This window comes from Thalassophryne amazonica, chromosome 6 (genome assembly GCF_902500255.1).
Source record: "Thalassophryne amazonica chromosome 6, fThaAma1.1, whole genome shotgun sequence".
NCBI classification, from domain to species: Eukaryota; Metazoa; Chordata; class Actinopteri; order Batrachoidiformes; family Batrachoididae; genus Thalassophryne; species Thalassophryne amazonica.
In genome coordinates this window covers 8,828,312-8,849,433 of record NC_047108.1, presented here as the reverse complement: position 1 = coordinate 8,849,433, position 21,122 = coordinate 8,828,312, and the positions used below count along the sequence as shown (strand labels likewise).

At 42.0% G+C, this 21,122-nt stretch overlaps 1 protein-coding gene across 1 annotated transcript in view; it reads left to right on the top strand.

The window, feature by feature from the left end:
* The window catches only part of soga1 (suppressor of glucose, autophagy associated 1), a 306,906-nt gene that overhangs the window by 224,045 nt on the left and 61,739 nt on the right, over positions 1-21,122 (top strand). The window contains exons 6-9 of the mRNA XM_034171735.1: positions 4,213-4,380; positions 6,924-7,077; positions 10,626-11,184; positions 13,917-14,217. Coding sequence (XP_034027626.1) covers positions 4,213-4,380; positions 6,924-7,077; positions 10,626-11,184; positions 13,917-14,217 — 1,182 coding nt within the window. The remainder of the gene's footprint in view (positions 1-4,212; positions 4,381-6,923; positions 7,078-10,625; positions 11,185-13,916; positions 14,218-21,122) is intronic.

Sequence of the window (21,122 nt, the reverse complement as noted above, 5' to 3'; positions counted from 1 at the left end):
AAAATGCCGAGCGCATGACACACACCTCACACAAAGGCTGCTTACCAGAAAATGATGCAATCGACAGGCGTGAAAAAGTTCACGCATGCGCACAAAGGTTCAAGGTTTGCTCATGCAAGCACACATGATTCAAATCCATAAGGTTTTTGAAAAAAATAAAAAGGTCCGATACTTTTCTAACAGACCTCGTATTGGGTGTGTGATTCAAAGTCTGGAGAGAAAATGAGTATGTCATCCAAATAGGCAAGCACGTATTTGTTCAGATATTCAGACAGCACATTGTTGACTAAATTCTGGAAGGCCGCAGGCGCGTTGGTGAGACAAAACGGCATAACCAAGTATTCGTAATGACCAGTGGGGCGTGTTAAACGCAGTCTTCCATTCATCTCCCCACTTGATTCTGACAAAATGATATGCATTGCATAGGTCCGGCTTAGTGAATATTTTGGCGCCCTCCAGTAACTCAAAGGTGGAAGAAATGAGGGGGCAGAGGGTAACGGTTCTCAACAGTGATATCGTTCGAGCTACAATAATCAATACAGGGATGAAGAGATTTGTCTTTTTTCTCAACGAAGAAAAACGACGAGGGACGAATTAACCCTTTAACATGCTCGTAGATATCAATATGCTCTACCAAAAGGTTGAGTTGACAATTAAACGGTTAAGCCAGCCATGAGAGACTCCTATATATAGTCATTCATGGCGGTGCATTCAGGTGCCGACAGAGAATACAGTTTCCCTGGGGCAGGCTCGCCCCAGGGAGAGGCTCAGTGGCGCAGTCGTATTTGTGATGTGGTGGTAAAGATTTAGCTCTAGCCTTGCTGAATACCTACGCTAAGTCATGATAACAAGATGGAACCCCCTCGAGATCCAGGTTTGTGTCAGGTGGTGGTAGTTCAGATCTTATTAAACAGTTCTGTGAGCAGGCGGGTCCCCAAGAGCTGATTTGTCCTTTTGTTCAGTTAAAGTTCGGCCCATGCTGTTGTAGCCAGGGGTGCCCCAAAATTACCAGGTGAGTCATATTATCGAACACATGAAAACTAATAGATTCAGAATAGTTTTCAGCGATGAACAAACAGACAGAGTGTGGTGAGTGATTTCACCCAACTCGTGGCCATCCACAGCGTTCACCACCAGAGCGCGGGAGAGGCAAAATAATCTAAGGTGTAAGGACCTGGTGACAGAAGACAACATTAATTTATCATCTGAACCAGTGTCAATAAATACTGGGATGGAGACTGAAGAAAGAGCTGATATCAATTTTACGGGATTTTTATTCTGAGACAAAGAGGAGGAAATGGAATTTTGACTTACCCGCACAGTAGATTTGGACCGCATGGAGGCACCCCTGACTGGACAGCTGGAGATCATGTAACCTCCCAATGTCAGGGATGTTCCTCCGGGGAAAGACGAGTACGTCCCAGCTGCATGGGTCCTCAATGCTTGCGGAGAGTTGACTGTGGAGCGATGGGACACTGCCGGCCATGTCGGTGGAGTGGATGTATGTGGCGGGATGAGCCGAGCTTCTCTGCGGGGTTGATCCGACATGCAATGATCGGTCTGGACTGCCAGCGAGATGAGCTCATCAAGGTCCTGGAAGATTGACGGCGATGAGTTGATCCTGGATGTCACTTGCCAGCTCCTGGAAGAATACGTCGAGGAGAGCGACGGGATTCCATTCACTCTTGGCTGCCAGAATGCGAAAGTTGATGCCATAGTCGGCAACTCGACAATTGCCCTGCTTCAGCCTCAGGAGTGAGCGCGCCACCTCGCACCCTGGAGATGTGTGCTGGAACACCTGCTGTAGTGCCGATGTGAAGGCTTAGAGGGAAGTACAGGAGGACTGGCACACGACTCCACAGATTGTGCTCGTTGGCTCCGTTGAAAACAGTTGCACATGGACAGCAGGAGAAGAAGGAAGGCGCAACGACTGGCAGTGAGTTTTTACATTTTGTGACATATGTTCTCCTGAGCTGTTGGAGGAGCTATGCAGAGAACAATGTGACAAAAAAAAACCCAAAAAAAACCAGCCAAAATCTGAGTAGAGTTGCACCTCGTCTCTTTAATTTTTAAAAATTAAATAATGTCTACATGTGTCCCTTAGAGATAGGGTGAGAAGTTCGGTCATCCGTGGGGAGCTCGGAGTAGAGCCGCTGCTAAGTAGCCAGCTGAGGTGGTTCGGGCATCTGGTAAGGATGCCCTCCTGGGCGCCTTCCTAGGGAGGTGTTCTAGGTATGTCCATCTGGGAGGAGACCCCGGGGAAGACTCAGGACTAGATGGAGAGATTATATCTCCACACTGGCCTGGGAACGCCTTGGGATCCCCCAGTTAGAGGTGGTCAATGTGGCACGTAAAAGGGAAGTTTGGGGTCCCCCGTTAGAGCTGTTGCCCCCGCGACCCCATCTCATCATCTCATCTTCAAACGCTTCTGATAAGCGGTTGAAGATGAGATGATGAGATGATAATTTGTTTTTTGTTGCTCTTACAGTAAAGAAAAAATTAATTGTGTATCTGACTGGTTTATTGAATTTCTGTACCAAGAACATCTTAAATACAAGTGATTAGAGTGTAATTACATTTGTGCAAATTATGGAACAGTAGAATGTAACTCAGCTGATCAGGCTTCATACAACATCAGTAATTTTATTATATCTATGTATTTGTTTTTTCATTTGTTTTTATTATATCCATGTGTTTGTTTTTTGCTGTTTTTATTATATTTACGTGTTTGTGTTTTTGATGTTTTTTGTTATATTTATGTTTGTTTTTTTGCTGTTTTTGTTATATTCATGTTTGTTTTTTGATGTTCTTTTTATTATATTCATATGTTTATTTTTTCTTGTGTTTTTATTATTTTATTTCATTGAGTCTAAACTGAGCTCTCGAGGTGCTGCTGGATTTATTATTTATCTGACATATGGTGACTTTCTGGACATTATGAAAGTGTGATCAGATGGTCCTGTGGTGACTTGGCTGAGAAATGCATCAAACTGCACCCTGAACCCATATTTGTTTTAGCTTTAGGTTGTCGGGTGCATATGGTAGAACAGGAAGGGCTCAGGAGCAATGCCCCCAATCACAAATCAAATCATGTCATCTGATGATTCCCAGGAAGCAATAAATAAAACTAAATAACACAACTAATTCATCACTTTTACGGTTAGTTTTCTTCAGGAGATAAATCCATGAACTTTTATAAGTCACTGAATATGTCAATCATTAAGAATTACAAACAGTATGGGACTGTAAAGTAAATGCCTGGAGTAGGCATTTGTTAAAAATGGAGTCACTGTGGAAAAAACGAGACAAGTGAGGGAAGCCGCAAAACACCCAGACTGCTGTGAAGGAGTTACAATGCATCCAGAAAATATTCACAGCGCTTCACTTTTTTCACATTTTGTTATGTTACAGCCTTATTTCAAAATGGAGTATATTCATTTTTTTCCCCTCAAGATTCTACTCACAACACCCCATAATGACAACATGAAAAACGTTTTTGAATTTTTGGCAAATTTATTAAAAATAAAACACTAAGATATCACATGTACATAAGCAGGATTCTAGCTAGGACCATTTTAGTGGTGGGTAAATTATGTGATCGTGGCTCATAGCTATATATAAATTATATCTATGTTGTAATATTTGTAAGTTCAAAGTTCTTTTTTGCATGTTTCTGTCAAAGTCTAAGTTAATAAATGAAATAACGTTGAAAATGTTAAAAACACGTTAATATTTAATGGACATAGCATTTATTCTCTTCTTCAAAAATGACACTTTTTGTGGCCGTGACTGGAGAAACTCTACAATGGAATGGAGAAGGCTCTGTTTTAATCTAGGCTCATACACCCCATGTGCTTTCTGGCAATCTGTAACTGAAAGTTCACATCTCCTTTTGGAGAAGAGCTTTCTCTATTCCACTCTATCATGAACCTGTTTAATGTGTGATGCAACAGACACAAGTTGCATTAAGCACAGTTTTGCAGACCTTAGGCTGTGATTGCTTTCGGTGATTCTCTTTGCCAACAGCATCTTTGTCTCTTTCTAACTTTTGGTCCTCCTCTGCATCTTCTCAACTGGTTCTTGTCATCATCATTGTCATCAGTTCTTGGAGGATCAAACATTGGAAAATTGAAAAATTCCAGATCCATGTTACGTGACCAGAAATCTGTGTTCTGAATCTGTTTAAGCATAAATGTCTTTTGGTGTCAGCAGGAGGACAGTTCTGACCTGAGGTGTCAGCTCCACTTTGCCAAAGAGGAATCAGCTCTGATGTGCAAGAAGCTGACTAAGCTGGTGAAGGACAGCGAGGCCATGAAGGAGGAGCTGGCCAAGTACAGGTCGCTGTACGGAGATGTTGAGGCGTCGCTGTCCGTGGAGGAGGTAACGGGACACAGGACGGCTTCTGAGTTTGATTTTAATGGATGGGGAAGAGCAGGAACATGGAGTAATCAGAATGTTGGAGGTTTGAAAATGTGTTTTTAAATTAACGATTGCTGAATATGGTCATGAAACAGCATGGCGTTATTCAAAGAATCAAAATCTTCCTAATCCAAAAGGTGAGAAAATCTTGTGAAATTTGACCACATTGTACCTCTGTATGATGTCTTCTTGGGAGTGTGAGAGTAGATTTTAAGGTCATGCTGTTGGCTGATGAAATAAGTTGTACACATTCTTATCTTGTGGAAGTTGTAAAACCTTATGTTCCATCTCGTGCTCTGCAGTCTCAGGATGCAGATTTACTCCGACAGTTAAAAAACCTGCAGGAGTTGGAACTGTTTTTTTAAACTGTGCTTCAATCATTGTAGAATCTGTCAAATTTCTGTCAAGTGTTTTAAAATTTTACTTTTTCACAAATGTAGGTTGTGCTTGTGAAATTGCTGTCCTTCCATCCATCCTTCTGTCTGTATGCCCAAATCTTCCACATCCTAAAACTCAAGAACCATAAAACTCTCAAAATCCAGTTTTATATAGTAATACTAGGAGGTCAAAGATTTGCCTGCCCAAAAATCTTACATTTTTCTGACATTTACAAATGACTTTCTTTTTTGTTTGATTGTTTACTGTATTTTGGGTTTCAAGTGTCGAAAAATCCTGAAATGCTCATCTCACCCACAAGATGGCGACAACAGCTGCTCAAATCAAAAGGTCTGGACTGTTCCTTTGAGAAGTTAACTGTTGGGTAAAATAAGACTGGCAGACAGACAAAAAAAAAAAGAAGCAACTTCCAGTTGTGTCCCTGACCCTTATGGGCAACTTACTTGTTTCTGTTGTTTACTTTTAAAACTGTTTTATTTGTTTACAATTTGTATATAAACAATTTGATCGCGTAACTGTTTTTTGTGTTGGTTAATATATTGATATGAAATCGATTGTGTGAAGTGGTTTGAAATTTGTTACTTCAGAAGCATTTTAAAATCATTATTGTTGTTGTTGTCAGGACTTGGAATACAACTTGTGTGACTTTGTCCCACTTGCTTGGAAATAGGACACTTATTGACCAATCTGCCAGGATGTCATCCTGGACCTGGTCCGTGTCCAGGGTTTTCTGCTTTGTATCATTGACTTTTGAATCACTTTTAAATGTTCCAGCTCACTTTGTTACCTCACTGGTTGAAAAAGCACCTTTTTTTGTGTCCTCGGGGACCTCTCTGGGTGTTCCGCTCCACAAACCGAGGTCGTGAATTCCTGCACAATGTTTTCTCTGATGCTGCCGAGTTTCAAGGTTCAGCTGTCTGTAACAGAAAAACACGAGAGTTTATTGACGTCAGACTTTACGTAATCATTTAAAGAGTTGAAATGAATACTTTTAAAGGAGGTCTTGGATTTATCAAATGGCATATTTTTGCTAAACCCATATTAATTTTGTTTTTTTTTTAGGTATCACATTAAGGAAGCCAAATCTCAGATTTAGGGGTTTTCTTAACATTTAGAGCTTAATAATTTTATGTTTGCCTGTTTTCTGCAAAGTGATGCCAGCAGCTCATTAGAGTTTGATGGTTCCTCAAAGCACCTCCATCCTTTGTAGTCATATAAAACCCAAATAGTACATTTCGTACAAACAGTACGCTGCTAAAAAAAAAAAAAAAAAAGATAATGGCTGGGAAACATTGAAATGATCCATTTGTGTTGTAAAACAATCCAAAACTCTGAGTGTTGTGGTACCACAAAGCTCATTAATTTCTGAGGCCAGCAACACTGGACAAAAGAAAAGAAAAGAAAAAAAATCAAACCAAATCGTGCAGAAAACTAGGTCTATGATATTCATTTCAACAAATTAGCTGTTACAGGATTCCAGTTGCCAGTCTTAGCTTTAAATATTGTAAAACAAATGTCCATTTGTCTTTTCACTGTATGAAAAAAACTGTTGTATCGACCTCATCATAATTAGGGATGGGTATCATTATTTTTTTCATAGTACTACTACTCTTAGCAGTACTGTTTATCAGTCCAGTACTTAAAGGGATTCTTATCGGCACTTTCTTGAAATTAAGAACAGATTTATCAATGCTTTATTTTCTGCATTTAATTTAACATAAACAATCAACAGTAGCAAACTGGAAAGACATTGTTTTGAACACTAATCATACAGTGGGTGTACAGACCACCACACCGGCATGCTCTGAGAGAAAGACAGCAAAAGAGAAAGACACACAAACGGAGAGATACGAGCTGCCTCCGCTCTGCACACAGGCAAGTGAGAGAGACTGAGAGAGCTATTTTCTACAAAGTAGTAATAAATTTCCTTCATTTCTCCAGTACCGAAAGCGGTAATTCTTTAATAATTTAGCCCTGGAGCTCATTTAATACCTAGTTTTGGTACCCATCTCTAGTCATGATGATACAAAACAGTCTCATCACTCTGCAGCTTACTTTTGTGTTGGAGGTAATCCTCTCTCATGTCTTCTTACTCTGTCTCCTTCCAGGTTGCTGACTCACCGCACACCCGTGAGGCAGAAATCCGCATCCACCTGAAGCTGGTGGAAGAAGAGGCCAACCTGTTGAGTCGACGGATTGTGGAGCTGGAGGTTGAAAACAGAGGACTACGAGCCGAGATGGATGACATGAAGGGTCCTCAAGGTGTTGCCTGGATCCTTAATTAAGTCTACACCTTATCATTCAAACACGGGAAAAATGCCATTGCCATTAGCCCACCCTTTGTACATTTGAAGTCTTATGAATGCATTGACTACGTCAGACATCCTGGACATTGTCATTTGACTGAGATCAGGTTAGTTGTGATCTAGGAGTGTGCGCCTTGGGTCCTGGATGGCAACCACCCTGGTAGACATCCCCACTTGAAAGTAACCATCTATCTGCCACAGCCTGGTGATACGTGCTGATAAACTTACTGAATCCTTAAGACTGACAGTAAATTGACAGTTGTCCAGCAGGTTTTCTGATTTTAAGACAATAGTAGGTCTCTTCTCCAGAAATTTAGAGCATGAAGTCATTCGAAGTCAGGTTGGCTTCTCTTGGATTTTCCCTTTTTCAAATACTAGTGGAAGCCATTTCCTGTAACTTCAGCTTTACATCTTATCTAATATTAACAATTGATCTTGGTTCAACTGTTTCTTTCTTTCTCAGCTGTGCACTTGCATTGAGCAGTCAGTGAGTTCAAGACCATACAGAGAAGAGACAACGAACACTTTGTCCTCAACTTTCTTAATTTATTCAGAGAGTCTGTCAGTTTTTGTATCCAGATGTGGGCGGAGCCTGTTGTCTGTAGCGATCACTGTAGCCAGTTTTAACTGGCCTTAACCCACCCGTGTGAAGGTGCCAACTGTATTTCTTGCAGTCAGATTTTTCATCGTTACTGCATTGACACCAGACACTTGTGAGCGTGCACCAAGCTGTCTCCAGCTGTTTTTAACAGCCTGTGTTAACGACTGTGCACGTGCAGCAGCAGTCCCTCTTCGCATAGTTTTTTTTTTTTTTTTGCCATGACTACATTGAAAGTATTTTCACTTTAAAAGTCACAATAATGGCGCAGCGCCATTATTGTGTAGCTGAGGCAGAGCCCTGAATAGAGGACAGAACTTTGGTTCTGAATAAACATTCAAAAATGTTAAACTGCACATTTGACATTTGGTGATAAAATAAGTTGCTTCAACAAGGAAATTTAATTCTTATACTCATCATTGTACTTCACAAGTTTCACGTTGACAAACAGGTTGAATCCCACTGTCTGTTCATCTGTTCCCTAAAAGGTGTTTCTCCCTTTTGGATATTTGTGATTGAAATTTTAATCTTTAGCAACTATTTTATGCACGTTTGTGGGTGATTCTTTAACTACGAGCACTATTGGCCTTGTAAATGTAATTTCCACCACATCACTGCCTTACAATATAAAGCGCCTTGGGGCAACTGTTTGTTGTGATTTGGCGCTATATACATGTGCTCTGATGTCACTGTTTATCTCCATAGAAACTACCCAAACAATCTTTCATACAAACTGTTTAAAGGGACATTACAGTGTTGTGGTGGAAATTACGGCAGTAGTGTGGGACAACTACATTTTGTTTAAAAAAAAATCACAACAGTTGTATGACATTGAATACCCCAATTATGTTTTGATTATTTTACTGATATTTTATTGAGATATTTTAAAACATTAGAAAAAACATTTCTTTACCATTCATTTTTATCATTGAAGATCAAACGTCTGGGTGTGGGACAAGCACAAAACAGCAATATTTGCATATAATGATGCTGAAAAAAGGTGAAAAAGTCATCATACAACCTCTGGCAAAAATTATGGAATCACCGGCCTCGGAGGATGTTCATTCAGCTGTTTAATTTTGTAGAAAAAAAGCAGATCACAGACAAGACACAAAACTAAAGTCATTACAAATGGCAACTTTCTGGCTTTAAGAAACACCATAAGAAATCAAGAAAAAAAAATTGTGGCAGTCAGTAACGGTTACTTTTTTAGACCAAGCAGAGGGAAAAAAATATGGACTCACTCAATTCTGAGGAATAAATTATGGAATCACCCTGTAAATTTTCATTCCCAAAACTAACACCTGCATCAACTCAGATCTGCTCGTTAGTCTGCATCTAAAAAGAAGTGATCACACCTTGGAGAGCTGTTGCACCAAGTGGACTGACATGAGTCATGGCTCCAACAGGAGAGATGTCAATTGAAACAAAGGAGAGGATTATCAAACTCTTAAAAGAGGGTAAATCATCACGAAATGTTGCAAAAGATGTTGGTTGTTCATAGTCAGCTGTGTCTAAACTCTGGACCAAATACAAACAACATGGGAAGGTTGTTAAAGGCAAACATACTGGTAGACCAAGGAAGACATCAAAGAGTCAATACAGAAAACTTAAAGCAATATGTCTCAAAAATCGAAAATGCACAACAAAACAAATGAGGAACGAATGGGAGGAAACTGGAGTCAACATCTGTGACCGAACTGTAAGAAACCGCCTAAAGGAAATGGGATTTACATACAGAATAGCTAAACGAAAGCCATCATTAACACCTAAACAGAAAAAACAAGGTTACAATGGGCTAAGGAAAAGTAATCGTGGACTGTGGATGACTGGATGAAAGTCATATTCAGTGATGAATCTCGAATCTGCATTGGGCAAGGTGATGATGCTGGAACTTTTGTTTTGTGCCGTTCCAATGAGATTTCTAAAGATGACTGCCTGAAGACAACATGTAAATTTCCACAGTCATTGATGATATGGGGATGCATGTCAGGTAAAGGCACTGGGGAGATGGCTGTCATTACATCATCAATAAATGCACAAGTTTACGTTGATATTTTGGACACTTTTCTTATCCCATCAATTGAAAGGATGTTTGGGGATGATGAAATCATTTTTCAAGATGATAATGCATCTTGCCATACAGCAAAAACTGTGAAAACATTCTTTGCAAAAAGACACATAGGGTCACTGTCATGGCCTGCAAATAGTCCGGATCTTAATCCAATTGAAAATCTTTGGTGGAAGTTGAAGAAAATGGTCCATGACAAGGCTCCAACCTGCAAAGCTGATCTGGCAACAGCAATCAGAGAAAGGTGGAGCCAGAATGATGAAGAGTACTGTTTGTCACTCATTAAGTCCATGCCTCAGAGACTGCAAGCTGTTATAAAAGCCAGAGGTGGTGCAACAAAATACTAGTGATGTGTTGGAGCGTTCTTTTGTTCTTCATGATTCCATAATTTATTCCTCAGAATTGAGTGAGTCCATATTTTTTTCCCTCTGCTTGGTCTAAAAAAGTAACCGTTACTGACTGCCACAATTATTTTTCCTGATTTCTTATAGTGTTTCTTAAAGCCAGAAAGTTGCCATTTGAAATGACTTTAGTTTTGTGTCATGTCTGTGATCTGCTTTTTTTCTACAAAATTAAACAACTGAATGAACATCCTCCGAGGCCGGTGATCCCATAATTTTTGCCAGGGGTTGTAGACTACTAGAACAAATTTCTTAAAACACTTTCATTGTAAAGATAACTATAAAAGTGTGAAATTTCCCCTTTTTTCTGTTTTTCATACAATATGATCAAAGGACACAATAAGTGCCCGTAGTCTAAGAATCACCCTTGTACATGTTAGTTTCTTTTATTTGTTAGTGTTGTATCTCAGTTTGACTCTGTTCTTTTCCTCTAGATGGTTCTCAAGAACTTTCGGTTGGAGGCAGTTTGGGGTCTGGACTTGCCCTGGCGGGAGGAGCAATGGTCCTCGGGGGAGGAGCCTCCTCTGAAAACGTCATGGAACTTCAGAGACACCTCCAATTTGTGGAGGAGGAGGCAGAGCTGCTGAGGAGGTCCCTGATTGAAATGGAAGAACAGAACAAACTCCTCATGAATGAGATTAACCGCTACAAGTCTGAACTCCCGCCTTCACTGCCTGCGTTGTCATCTAATTTGCTCACGCCGCTGACGGACGGGCTGCTCAATGACAGCCCGGTGCCTTCTATACAGGAGGCAGCGGTGCTTATCAGCACAGCCCCTCCAGCACAGGAGGAGGAGCTTAGAGTGGCGAGGCTTCAGATTGGAGAACTAAGCGGGAAAGTGAAGAAGTTACAGTACGAGAACCGAGTGCTGCTGTCCAACCTGCAACGCTGTGACCTTGCCTCCTACCACACCCCTTCCTCCTCCTCCTTCCTGCGTCTGTCTCCAGGGACAGACGCAGAGGCCGGGGACTCGGCTGAGTGCCTTACATCCAGGTACCACCGGCTCTTGTATATTTGGACATTGACTAAAGGTTGTTTTTCTTTTTAGTTGTCTATCACAGAAAAGTAAAGTTTTAAGTGAATATTAATTGATATGAGCTCACTGATCTTTCATTTCATTCTTTTTCTGCCACTTATCTGGGTAGCAGTAGAATAAACAGTTCATTCCACACTTTATCCTCAGTCAAGTCCTCTATCTCTACCTGGGGGATCGCGAGGTGTTCCTAAGATAGCTGTGAGATGTAATCCCTCCAGCATGTCCAAGGTCTTCCCCTGGACCTCTTCCCAGTTGGAAGTGCCTGGAAGACCTTCCTAGGGAGACAATAATAAGGCATCTTCACCAGATACTTGAACCATCTCAGCTTCCTCCTTGTGATGCAAAGGAACAATGACTCTACTCAGAGTCCCCTCTGGACATTTGAGCTTCTCACCCTGTGTAATATGAGGAATCTTATTTCTATGGCTTGTATCTGCAGCCTTGTTCTTTCTGTCATTACCCAAAGTCCATGACCAGAGGTGAGGATAGGTGCTTAAATCAACTGGTAAATCAACAGCCTGACCTTCTTGCTCAGCTCTTTCTTCACCACAACATCAGTCTTACCCACACTCATGAACAAGACCCAAGACTCTCTCTTGAACCACAGGGGACAATCCAGCCTTTTCTGACAGAAGACCATGGTCCCAGATTTAGGGGTGCTGATCCTCATCCAGGTCGATTCACACTCAAACCTGCCCAGTGCACATCAGAAGTCACTGCCTGATGAAGCCAACAGAACCACATCATCTGTGAAAAGCTGAGATGCAGTTGAGAGGTCACCAAAGTGGACACTCTTAGATCCCTGCCTCTGCCTTGAAATCCTGTTATTGGAAATCATGAACATGACTGGTGACCAGGGGCAAGCCTGGCAGATTCCAACACCTACTGGAACCGCATCTGAAGCGCTTTTGAAAATGCAGATACAGATTGTGCATTGCAGTGGTCCAATACTCCCCCAGCACCGCTCCCCCCCCACAGGACAGCTCAAGGAGCTCTAAGGTACGCCTTTTCCAAGTCCACAAAACACATGTAGTCTGGTTGGCCATACTCCAAAAGAGCTGGTCCACTGTTCCATGATCAGGATGCAACTGGGATTACTCCTACTAAATCTGAGGTTCACCTGTCAGTCTATGTCTCCTTACTAGCACCTTGGCATAGACTTTCCCAAGGACGCTGAGAAGTGTGATTGCGTTATAATTGGACCACACTCTCTGGTCCCTTTTTTTAGTACTCTCCCATAATTCAGTGCAACATTGTGTAGGCATGTGTGTAGGTGATCCTGGGAGTTATGTTGTTGAGAGCATTAGCTCTTGGTAGGGTCACCATTGGCAAATCGGCCCCAGGTAAGAAAATTTTAAAAAAGACTGTGAAAACGGGGCCTCCTCCTGGAGCAAGGCCTGATGGGGGGAAGGGGGGAGCTCACAGGTGAGTGTCTGGTGGCCTACAGCCATGAGGCTCAGTTGACCCCAGCCTCAAGAAACTGCATGGTGTAGCCTCCAGGTGGGCTCATCATTCACAAGGAAAGGGCCTGCTGTGCTGTTCTGTAGGCAGTGGACAGGGTTAGAACCCCACACAGACCGACACTCTGTTATGGTAGAGCAGCTTTAATTTGATGGTAATCACATGCAAATCAGGTCAGGTCAGGACTTCAGGAATAACATCTTTTCATGTTTGCGTAGTTCCCTATTTTTAATAATTGAAAAGTAAGTATATTCTTCACAAATGAGGCTGTGAAAGGAAATTTAGTTGCTGGTCTCCCATGTGCCTTCTGACAAAGTAAGGCCCCATCCACACGGAAATGGGTGCAGGCATACAGTATCTGCGCAAGTTATGTATCGTATTGGTGTTTTGTCCACACGGAAACGGCATTTTTGGTGGCCGAAAATGATACTTTCTGAAAACGTGTCCCGGAGTGGATGAATGTGAAAACACTGCCTTGGTGTTTTTGTCTGGACGAGCAATACACAGCTTTCCTGAAACAATGAGGTTGTAGCCCTGTCTATCTAACATCAGCCACTCACAATGAATGACGCATTGTTGTTAACAGTCTAATTTAACATACTTTTTTTTTGTCTTAGTGGATTTATTTTCCTCATGAGCAGAACGCTGAAGAGATGACGGATGTCTGATGAATGCTGGTGTGAATGAAGAGAGATCTGTGATGCAAATACAATAATTGCAGAAGACTTTTTGTTGGTGGGATAAAGCGCTGGTGCCGTCTGGTTTGGGCTGAGACATGCAGTGAAGTCCTCACACGACCATTCATACAGTTCTGACTTATATTGTTTTAAATATTAAAATCCATTCACACACTGACTAAATATAAAATCATCTTATTTTAGGTCTTATCCTGGTCAGCTATTACACACGCCTTCTTCTCTGTTTTCTGTGGAAGTATTCCAGCACCACATACAGGCCTGGCATATGTACTACAATGTTTTCTATAATTTTAGAGTTTTCGTGTGTATGCAGATAAATCTTGAAACAGGGCCGTGTTTATGGAACATTATTTGAAAATGAAAAAAAAAAATATCAGCTTAGGAAAATGCTGTATCCGTGTGGACAAGGCCTAATTGTTAACAGGCAGATGTTATGTTACACACCGTCGGAGTAATTTCATGTGACCCAGCGTCACATATTTATTATTTCCTTATTTATTTGTGTGTGTGTGTCTTTGTTTCTTTGTCAGCCCTCCAGAGAGAAAGGGGCCGGTAGGGGAGGAGAACGATGCCGTGGAGGTAAAGGAAAGAAAGAGGAAGATGCAAGACAATGCTGACCAAACAACCTCGCTGCCCGGGTGCCTGGGGCAGGAGGACCATGATGCTTTGCTGGCCATGAGGGACCAGGCTCGCTTGGTTTCCACTGCGATTCAGCTCCTGACCTCCCCTGAGTCCAACTGCCTCTCCTCAACCCCATCCATCTACCATAAAGTCTGCAGCACCGAGGCGGCAGAGTCATGTGACCTGGAGAAAGCTCCGCCTCCCAGCCAGGTTCCTTTTATACGTTCATCCACACTTCATCTTTTTTGTGCTGATTGCTGCTTCACCCCGGATGTTTATTTCTTTCTTCTCAATCTCTGGGTTATCTTGAGTTGGCAGTCGAGAGCATGTCAACATCAGCTCTACTTTTATCCAGTTTACTTCTTCTGTCTTCACTTTTATTAAAACAGCTCAAAACCACAAAATGTCTTTGGGATGTCACAATGTGTGTTTGCCAAAAATGTCTAACACCTTCATCCTTGAACCGTGAGAGCAAACATCATAAATGATGCAGTTTTCAAACAGAAATGACATGATTGTGTTAAATTAAACAGAGTAGAACAGCTACAGAAGATCAGGTTGTGTCAACAAGATGAGTGATGTCCCATTAAGTTAATGAAAACCTAAAATTCCTAAAATATTTTAAATGATTACAAATTTGAACATAAAGAATGAAACAGCTGAATCTGACCAAAACTGTGATCAAAATGACAAGAATCCAGGTCAAGTCTGGGAGCAAGCTGGTCCCACGTCCTCCCCACTATGGAATTGCCCAAGGTCCTGGATGGCAACCACCCAGGCAGACAACTGGTCAATCCTCACCTCTCAAAAGTAACCACCATCTGATACGGCCAAGTGAAACACGGAGTCTCCAGGGGACAGTGCCTGGTCAGATTGTCCTCTGTCGCCGTAACTTTCTGTTCATGCTCAGCACTTGCATAGCAACAGAAGATTGGTGATATGCAAACAGTCTCGGTGGCAACTCCTTTATTTGACCATTTTATTGTCTAAGAACAAACACAAGGAGCTGTCCTGTAATCTACATGAACCTCTCATCACTGTTGTGGACTTTGGTCTGAGGTGAGGTAGAATTTGAATTAAAGAGCGCAGAATAAAACCGTGTAGTTCCACGGCTGTCGCTGTCTTGACTGGAGCATCTCTCCTGATACAGTGTGAGCAGCGAAAAAAGACAATTACGATCAGGCCACCGGCACTACATGAGTCCATCGTTGAAATGAAACTGTGCAGAGCAACAGGACCTCCTTCATGCACATTTCAAACCAGACTGATTTTGTGTGAACGATGTGTGTTGATTTACTGAACAAATGATTCCACTGTGAATGGATTAATTCCAATTTCAAACCTATGTGTAAATGTAGCTCCTGACTTGCATGGAGGAAATGAGCTATACTGCAGTTATCCACTAGAGGGAGCTACTGAACTGTCCAACTGTATTTGCAGCAGTGGTGGGCACAGCTAACCAAAAAGTTAGCTTCAATCACAGATAATCAGCTAACTGAAAAATTATCTTTTATAAAGCTAAACCGATAAACCACCCAAACATTTATCGGGAGCTACAGCTAACTGATAACTTCCAGTATTGTCTCTGGTATACTTGCAACTACTAACAAGCTGATTTTGAGTTTTAACACCACGATCACTTCTGGTTGCATCAAAGGCAACTACAGACCCAAATAATGAGTCAGCACTTCTGTCTTTGTGCGCCCTGCCCACTGCTAGAAGTTCCTGTTTACTACATAGTTTCTAACAGTGAAGCAGTTGAGAGGAGCAGCAAAGCTCAACTCTCTACCCAATAACAGTGTCGCCGTGAGGTGGAGGTCTTGGAAAATAAAGCAGTGCTGACTTATGGTTTTAATTTATAAATAAAATTAATACCGATAGAATAACTCCATTAATGTAAATTCTGTCATTTGTACAAAGTTAAAATATAACATATCTTTTAATTTTTAAATAATGCACTAATTCTGAAGGGATTATGGGTAAAATGTGCCTCCGCTAACACTGATGGTTTGACTCATTCATTCTATGTAAAAACCAACACGTTAATGTGAGGTGTGTGTGTGTGGGGGGGGGGGGGGGGGTGTTGGTGTTTATATATAAATATGCTTTTGTAAAATATACCTTTTTTTAATTTGTAAAAAAAAGCCATTTACAAAAAGTCAAGTTGTTATTTGACAACCGTCTGATATAACTGGGGTTAAAATAAATAGAACATCGACTGGCATCCAGATGCTCATACTGCTCAGATGGCAGTAGAGACCGTGAAAACTTGCCAAAACAAAATTCCAGATAATCTGCGTCTGCTACGTTTAAGATGCATGGAATTTAATAAACGCAAACTGAATTTCAGACATCGTATATATATATATATATATATATATATATATATATATATATATATATTACTCTGGAACAAAGACGACAGCCATTGTTTGACATAAACAGGACTCTAAATAGCAAACAGGAAGCGATTGCAATGATTCCAGTTGAAAATAATGGAAAAGCAACCTGAGCTTCTTTGGCATTTTTACGTAAAAAAAACAAAAAAAAAACCCACAATAACAACATAAACCCAGATAATATATTCACGAGAGTTTTAGGCACAATATACAAAGAGTTTAATGCTGTTGTCCATGTGGAGCCTGATCATAGCCTCTCAAATGCATTTCTTCTGTCATGAATGTACTGAGATTACTCATAATGCACTGGGCACAGCATGTCCACACTAAAACCTTCAAAATTAGTGCATTACTTTAAAACTAAAACATATATCTGACATTTTCACTTTATAAAACTTTAGACATAACGTTAATTTAAATAACTTGTCCAAAATTAGTTTGGTTAAAATTTTAACCATAAGTTAAAACTGTATGCCTCTGGATGACTTGGGTGATATTGCCAGCGTATCAGTATGGGGTCAAAAGAAATTAGCTTTTTTCTTATCTGTGACCAGTTCTCCTTTGCCTGCAGAGGATAGAGCAGTTTCTTCTAGGACCAGCTCTCCTCTGTTTGCAGAGGATAGAACTGCGCATCAACTACAAAACATTTAATGGGTAGGTACTCAACTGATTTTAGACTTCATAAATGTGTGTAACTATTAAGCTTTGTTTACAAGGATTCAAGGAGTCAAAAGAAGTTTATTGTCATATGCACATAGGAACATGTTCCCTGCACAATGAAATGTGTTTACTGCATTTTACCCATCCTAATTGCCTGTTAGGAGCAGAGGTCACCTTTTTGGCGCCCGGGGACCAGCTACTGATGTATATCCCTGCCCTAGGTCACGAGCAGGGCTGAGCAAATCTTGACCGGCCTCATGACACACTTAACAAACAACAACACACATAAGCCGGTCCAGTACATGAACACATATAAAAGCACACACAAAGAAAGAAAGGGAAAAGAAAAACCTCCATTGCTGCTGCGTTGAACTCCCGCAGCACCACTGGAGAGCAAAAAAAAAAACCCATAGCACAGAACACAGTTATAACAAAAACAAAAAAAAAAAACACAACAGACGACAGACAACAGCCGAGACTTGGATGTGTCCAGTGTCCAGACAGACAGCCCGGAAAGGCCGCCCTTGAGGCGCCATCAGGCCTTATCTGTCCATCCTGGGGGGGGAGGAGGAGGAGGGATCCCAGTCCTGAATCAGTCCACCAGAGTCTCCAGGTCCCACAGTCAACATCTCAGGACTGGGAAGGGAGGGGCAAGGGAAGACAAGGAGGCGGGGGAGACGAGGAGCGAGGCTATCAGGAGTGTTCTTCGGGGGGAGGATTTTATCCCAGCGACCTTGAAGGACAGCTGGTGTTTGGAAACCAAATAGATATCCAGATTAACAGACGCCTGGCAGATTCCACTGTCTGAAACTTCAGAGTGGCTCCCAAATACATCTGAATAGAGGAGAGATGTGGTCTTACAGACGATCAAAGCGGTTTTCCAGTGCAGCCATTCTCCCTGAGGTGGATTCCAACGTGCGGTTGACCCCCGCCGACTAACCTGACACTGCCCACTCCCACTTAGAAATCATGGAGGGGTCTGAAATTTTCATCTTAGGTACATGTCCACTGTGAGAGTCATCTAAAAAAAAAAAAAAAAAACGGAAATCACAATGTATGATTTTTTTAATAATTTATTTGCATGTTACTGCTGTAAATAAGTATTTCAACACCTGCCAGTCAGCAAAAAGTCTGGCCCTCAAAGACCTGTTAGTCCGCCTCTAAAAAGTCCGCCTCCACTCCACTTATTATTCCAAATTAGAAGCACCTATTTGAGGTCTTTAGCTGCATAAAGACATCTGTCCACCCCACACAATCAGTAAGACTCCAACTACTAACATGGCTAAGACCAAAGAGCTGTCCAAAAACACCAGAGACAAAATTGTAGACCTCCAGAAGGCTGGAAAGGGCTACGGGGCAATTGCCAAGCAGCTTGGTGAAAAAAGATCAATTGTGGGAGCAATTATTAGAAAATGGAAGAAGCTAAACATGACTGTCAATCTCCCTCGGACTGGGGCTCCATGCAAGATCCCACCTCTTGGCGTATCAATGAACCTAAGAAAGGTGAGGAATCAGCCCAGAACTGCACTGGAGGAGCTGGTCAATGACCTGAAGAGAGCTGGCACCACTGTTTCCAAGGTTACTGTGGGTAATACACTAAGACGTGATGGGTTAAAATCATGCATGGCACGGAATGTTCCCCTGCTTAAATCAGCACACGTCTAGGCCCATCTTAAGTTTGCCCATGACCATTTGGATGATCCAGAGGAGTCATGGGAGAAAGTTATGTGGTCAGATGAGACCAAAATAGAACTTTTTGGTCTTAATTCCACTTGCCGTGTTTGGAGGAAGAAGAATGCTGAGCACCATCCCTACTGTGAAGCATGGGGGTGGAAGCATCATGCTTTGGGGCACATGGGACAGGACGACTGCACTGTATTAAGGAGAGGATGACCGGGGTCATGTATTGCGAGATTTTGGGGAACAACCTCCTTCAATCAGTTAGAGCATTGAAGATGGGTCGTGGATGGGTCTTCCAACATGACAATGACCCGAAGCACACAGCCAGGATAACCAAGGAGTGGCTCCATAAGAAGCATATCAAGGTTCTGGAATGGCCTAGCCAGTCTCCAGACCTAAACCCAATAGAAAATCTTTGGAGGGAGCTCAAACTCCGTGTTTCTCAACGACAGCCCAGTAACATTGCTGTATCTGTTAATTTTGGCTCTCTGTTGGGACTGTTTACACAGAGACTGCTACCTGCTGCTTTGGACTTTGAACTAATAGTCTTTTTCAAGACTTTTTTACTTTTTTACCTTTTTATTTATTTTTTTTTTTTTACTTTTTTACTTGACTCTACTGGTGGTCGGCTCTCACTGCGGTATTGTATCACTTCTTGTTCCGGAGCACAGCGGTGTTTTTCTGTATCTGTTAGCTGTTTGATCTGCGCAGTTAGATTGATCTAGTTATCTAGATTACGATTTGTTTCCCAGTGTAATCTTTACGTGCCTTAACTAAAGCACTCCTTCTGCTGAATCACCTCTAAATTATTTACACATTATTCGCTTTGCGTGTTTTTAGGAATCCGCTAGCTTAGCGTAGCTACTAGCTCTTAGCCGATTTAGCATGGCGGCTTCTCCTGTCTCTCCCGCACTTTTCTGCTCTGGGTGTGAAATGTTTAGTTATTCCTCGGCCTCCTTTAGCAGTAATGGTACTTGTAATAAGTGTAGCTTATTCGTAGCTTTGGAGGCCAGGCTGGGCGAATTGGAGACTCGGCTCCGCACCGTGGAAAATTCTACAGCTAGCAAGGCCCCTGTAGTCGGTGCGGACCAAGGTAGCTTAGCCGCCGTTAGTTCCCCCCTGGCAGATCCCGAGCAGCCGGGAAAGCAGGCCGACTGGGTGACTGTGAGGAGGAAGCGTAGCCCTAAACAGAAGCCCCGTGTACACCACCAACCCGTTCACATCTCTAACCGTTTTTCCCCACTCGACGACACACCCGCCGAGGATCAAACTCTGGTTATTGGCGACTCTGTTTTGAGAAATGTGAAGTTAGCGACACCAGCAACCATAGTCAATTGTCTTCCGGGGGCCAGAGCAGGCGACATTGAAGGAAATTTGAAACTGCTGGCTAAGGCTAAGCGTAAATTTGGTAAGATTGTAATTCACGTCGGCAGTAATGACACCCGGTTACGCCAATCGGAGGTCACTAAAATTAACATTGAATCGGTGTGTAACTTTGCAAAAACAATGTCGGACTCTGTAGTTTTCTCTGGGCCCCTCCCCAATCAGACCGGGAGTGACATGTTTAGCCGCATGTTCTCCTTGAATTGCTGGCTGTCTGAGTGGTGTCCAAAAAATGAGGTGGGCTTCATAGATAATTGGCAAAGCTTCTGGGGAAAACCTGGTCTTGTTAGGAGAGACGGCAGCCATCCCACTTTGGATGGAGCAGCTCTCATTTCTAGAAATCTGGCCAATTTTCTTAAATCCTCCAAACCGTGACTATCCAGGGTTGGGACCAGGAAGCAGAGTTGTAGTCTTACACACCTCTCTGCAGCTTCTCTCCCCCTGCCATCCCCTCATTACCCCATCCCCGTAGAGACGGTGCCTGCTCCCAGACTACCAATAACCAGCAAAAATCTATTTAAGCATAAAAATTCAAAAAGAAAAAATAATATAGCACCTTCAACTGCACCACAGACTAAAACAGTTAAATGTGGTCTATTAAACATTAGGTCTCTCTCTTCTAAGTCCCTGTTGGTAAATGATATAATAATTGATCAACATATTGATTTATTCTGCCTAACAGAAACCTGGTTACAGCAGGATGAATATGTTAGTTTAAATGAGTCAACACCCCCGAGTCACACTAACTGTCAGAATGCTCGTAGCACGGGCCGGGGTGGAGGATTAGCAGCAATCTTCCATTCCAGCTTATTAATTAATCCAAAACCCAGACAGAGCTTTAATTCATTTGAAAGCTTGTCTCTTAGTCTTGTCCATCCAAATTGGAAGTCCCAAAAACCAGTTTTATTTGTTATTATCTATCGTCCACCTGGTCGTTACTGTGAGTTTCTCTGTGAATTTTCAGACCTTTTGTCTGACTTAGTGCTTAGCTCA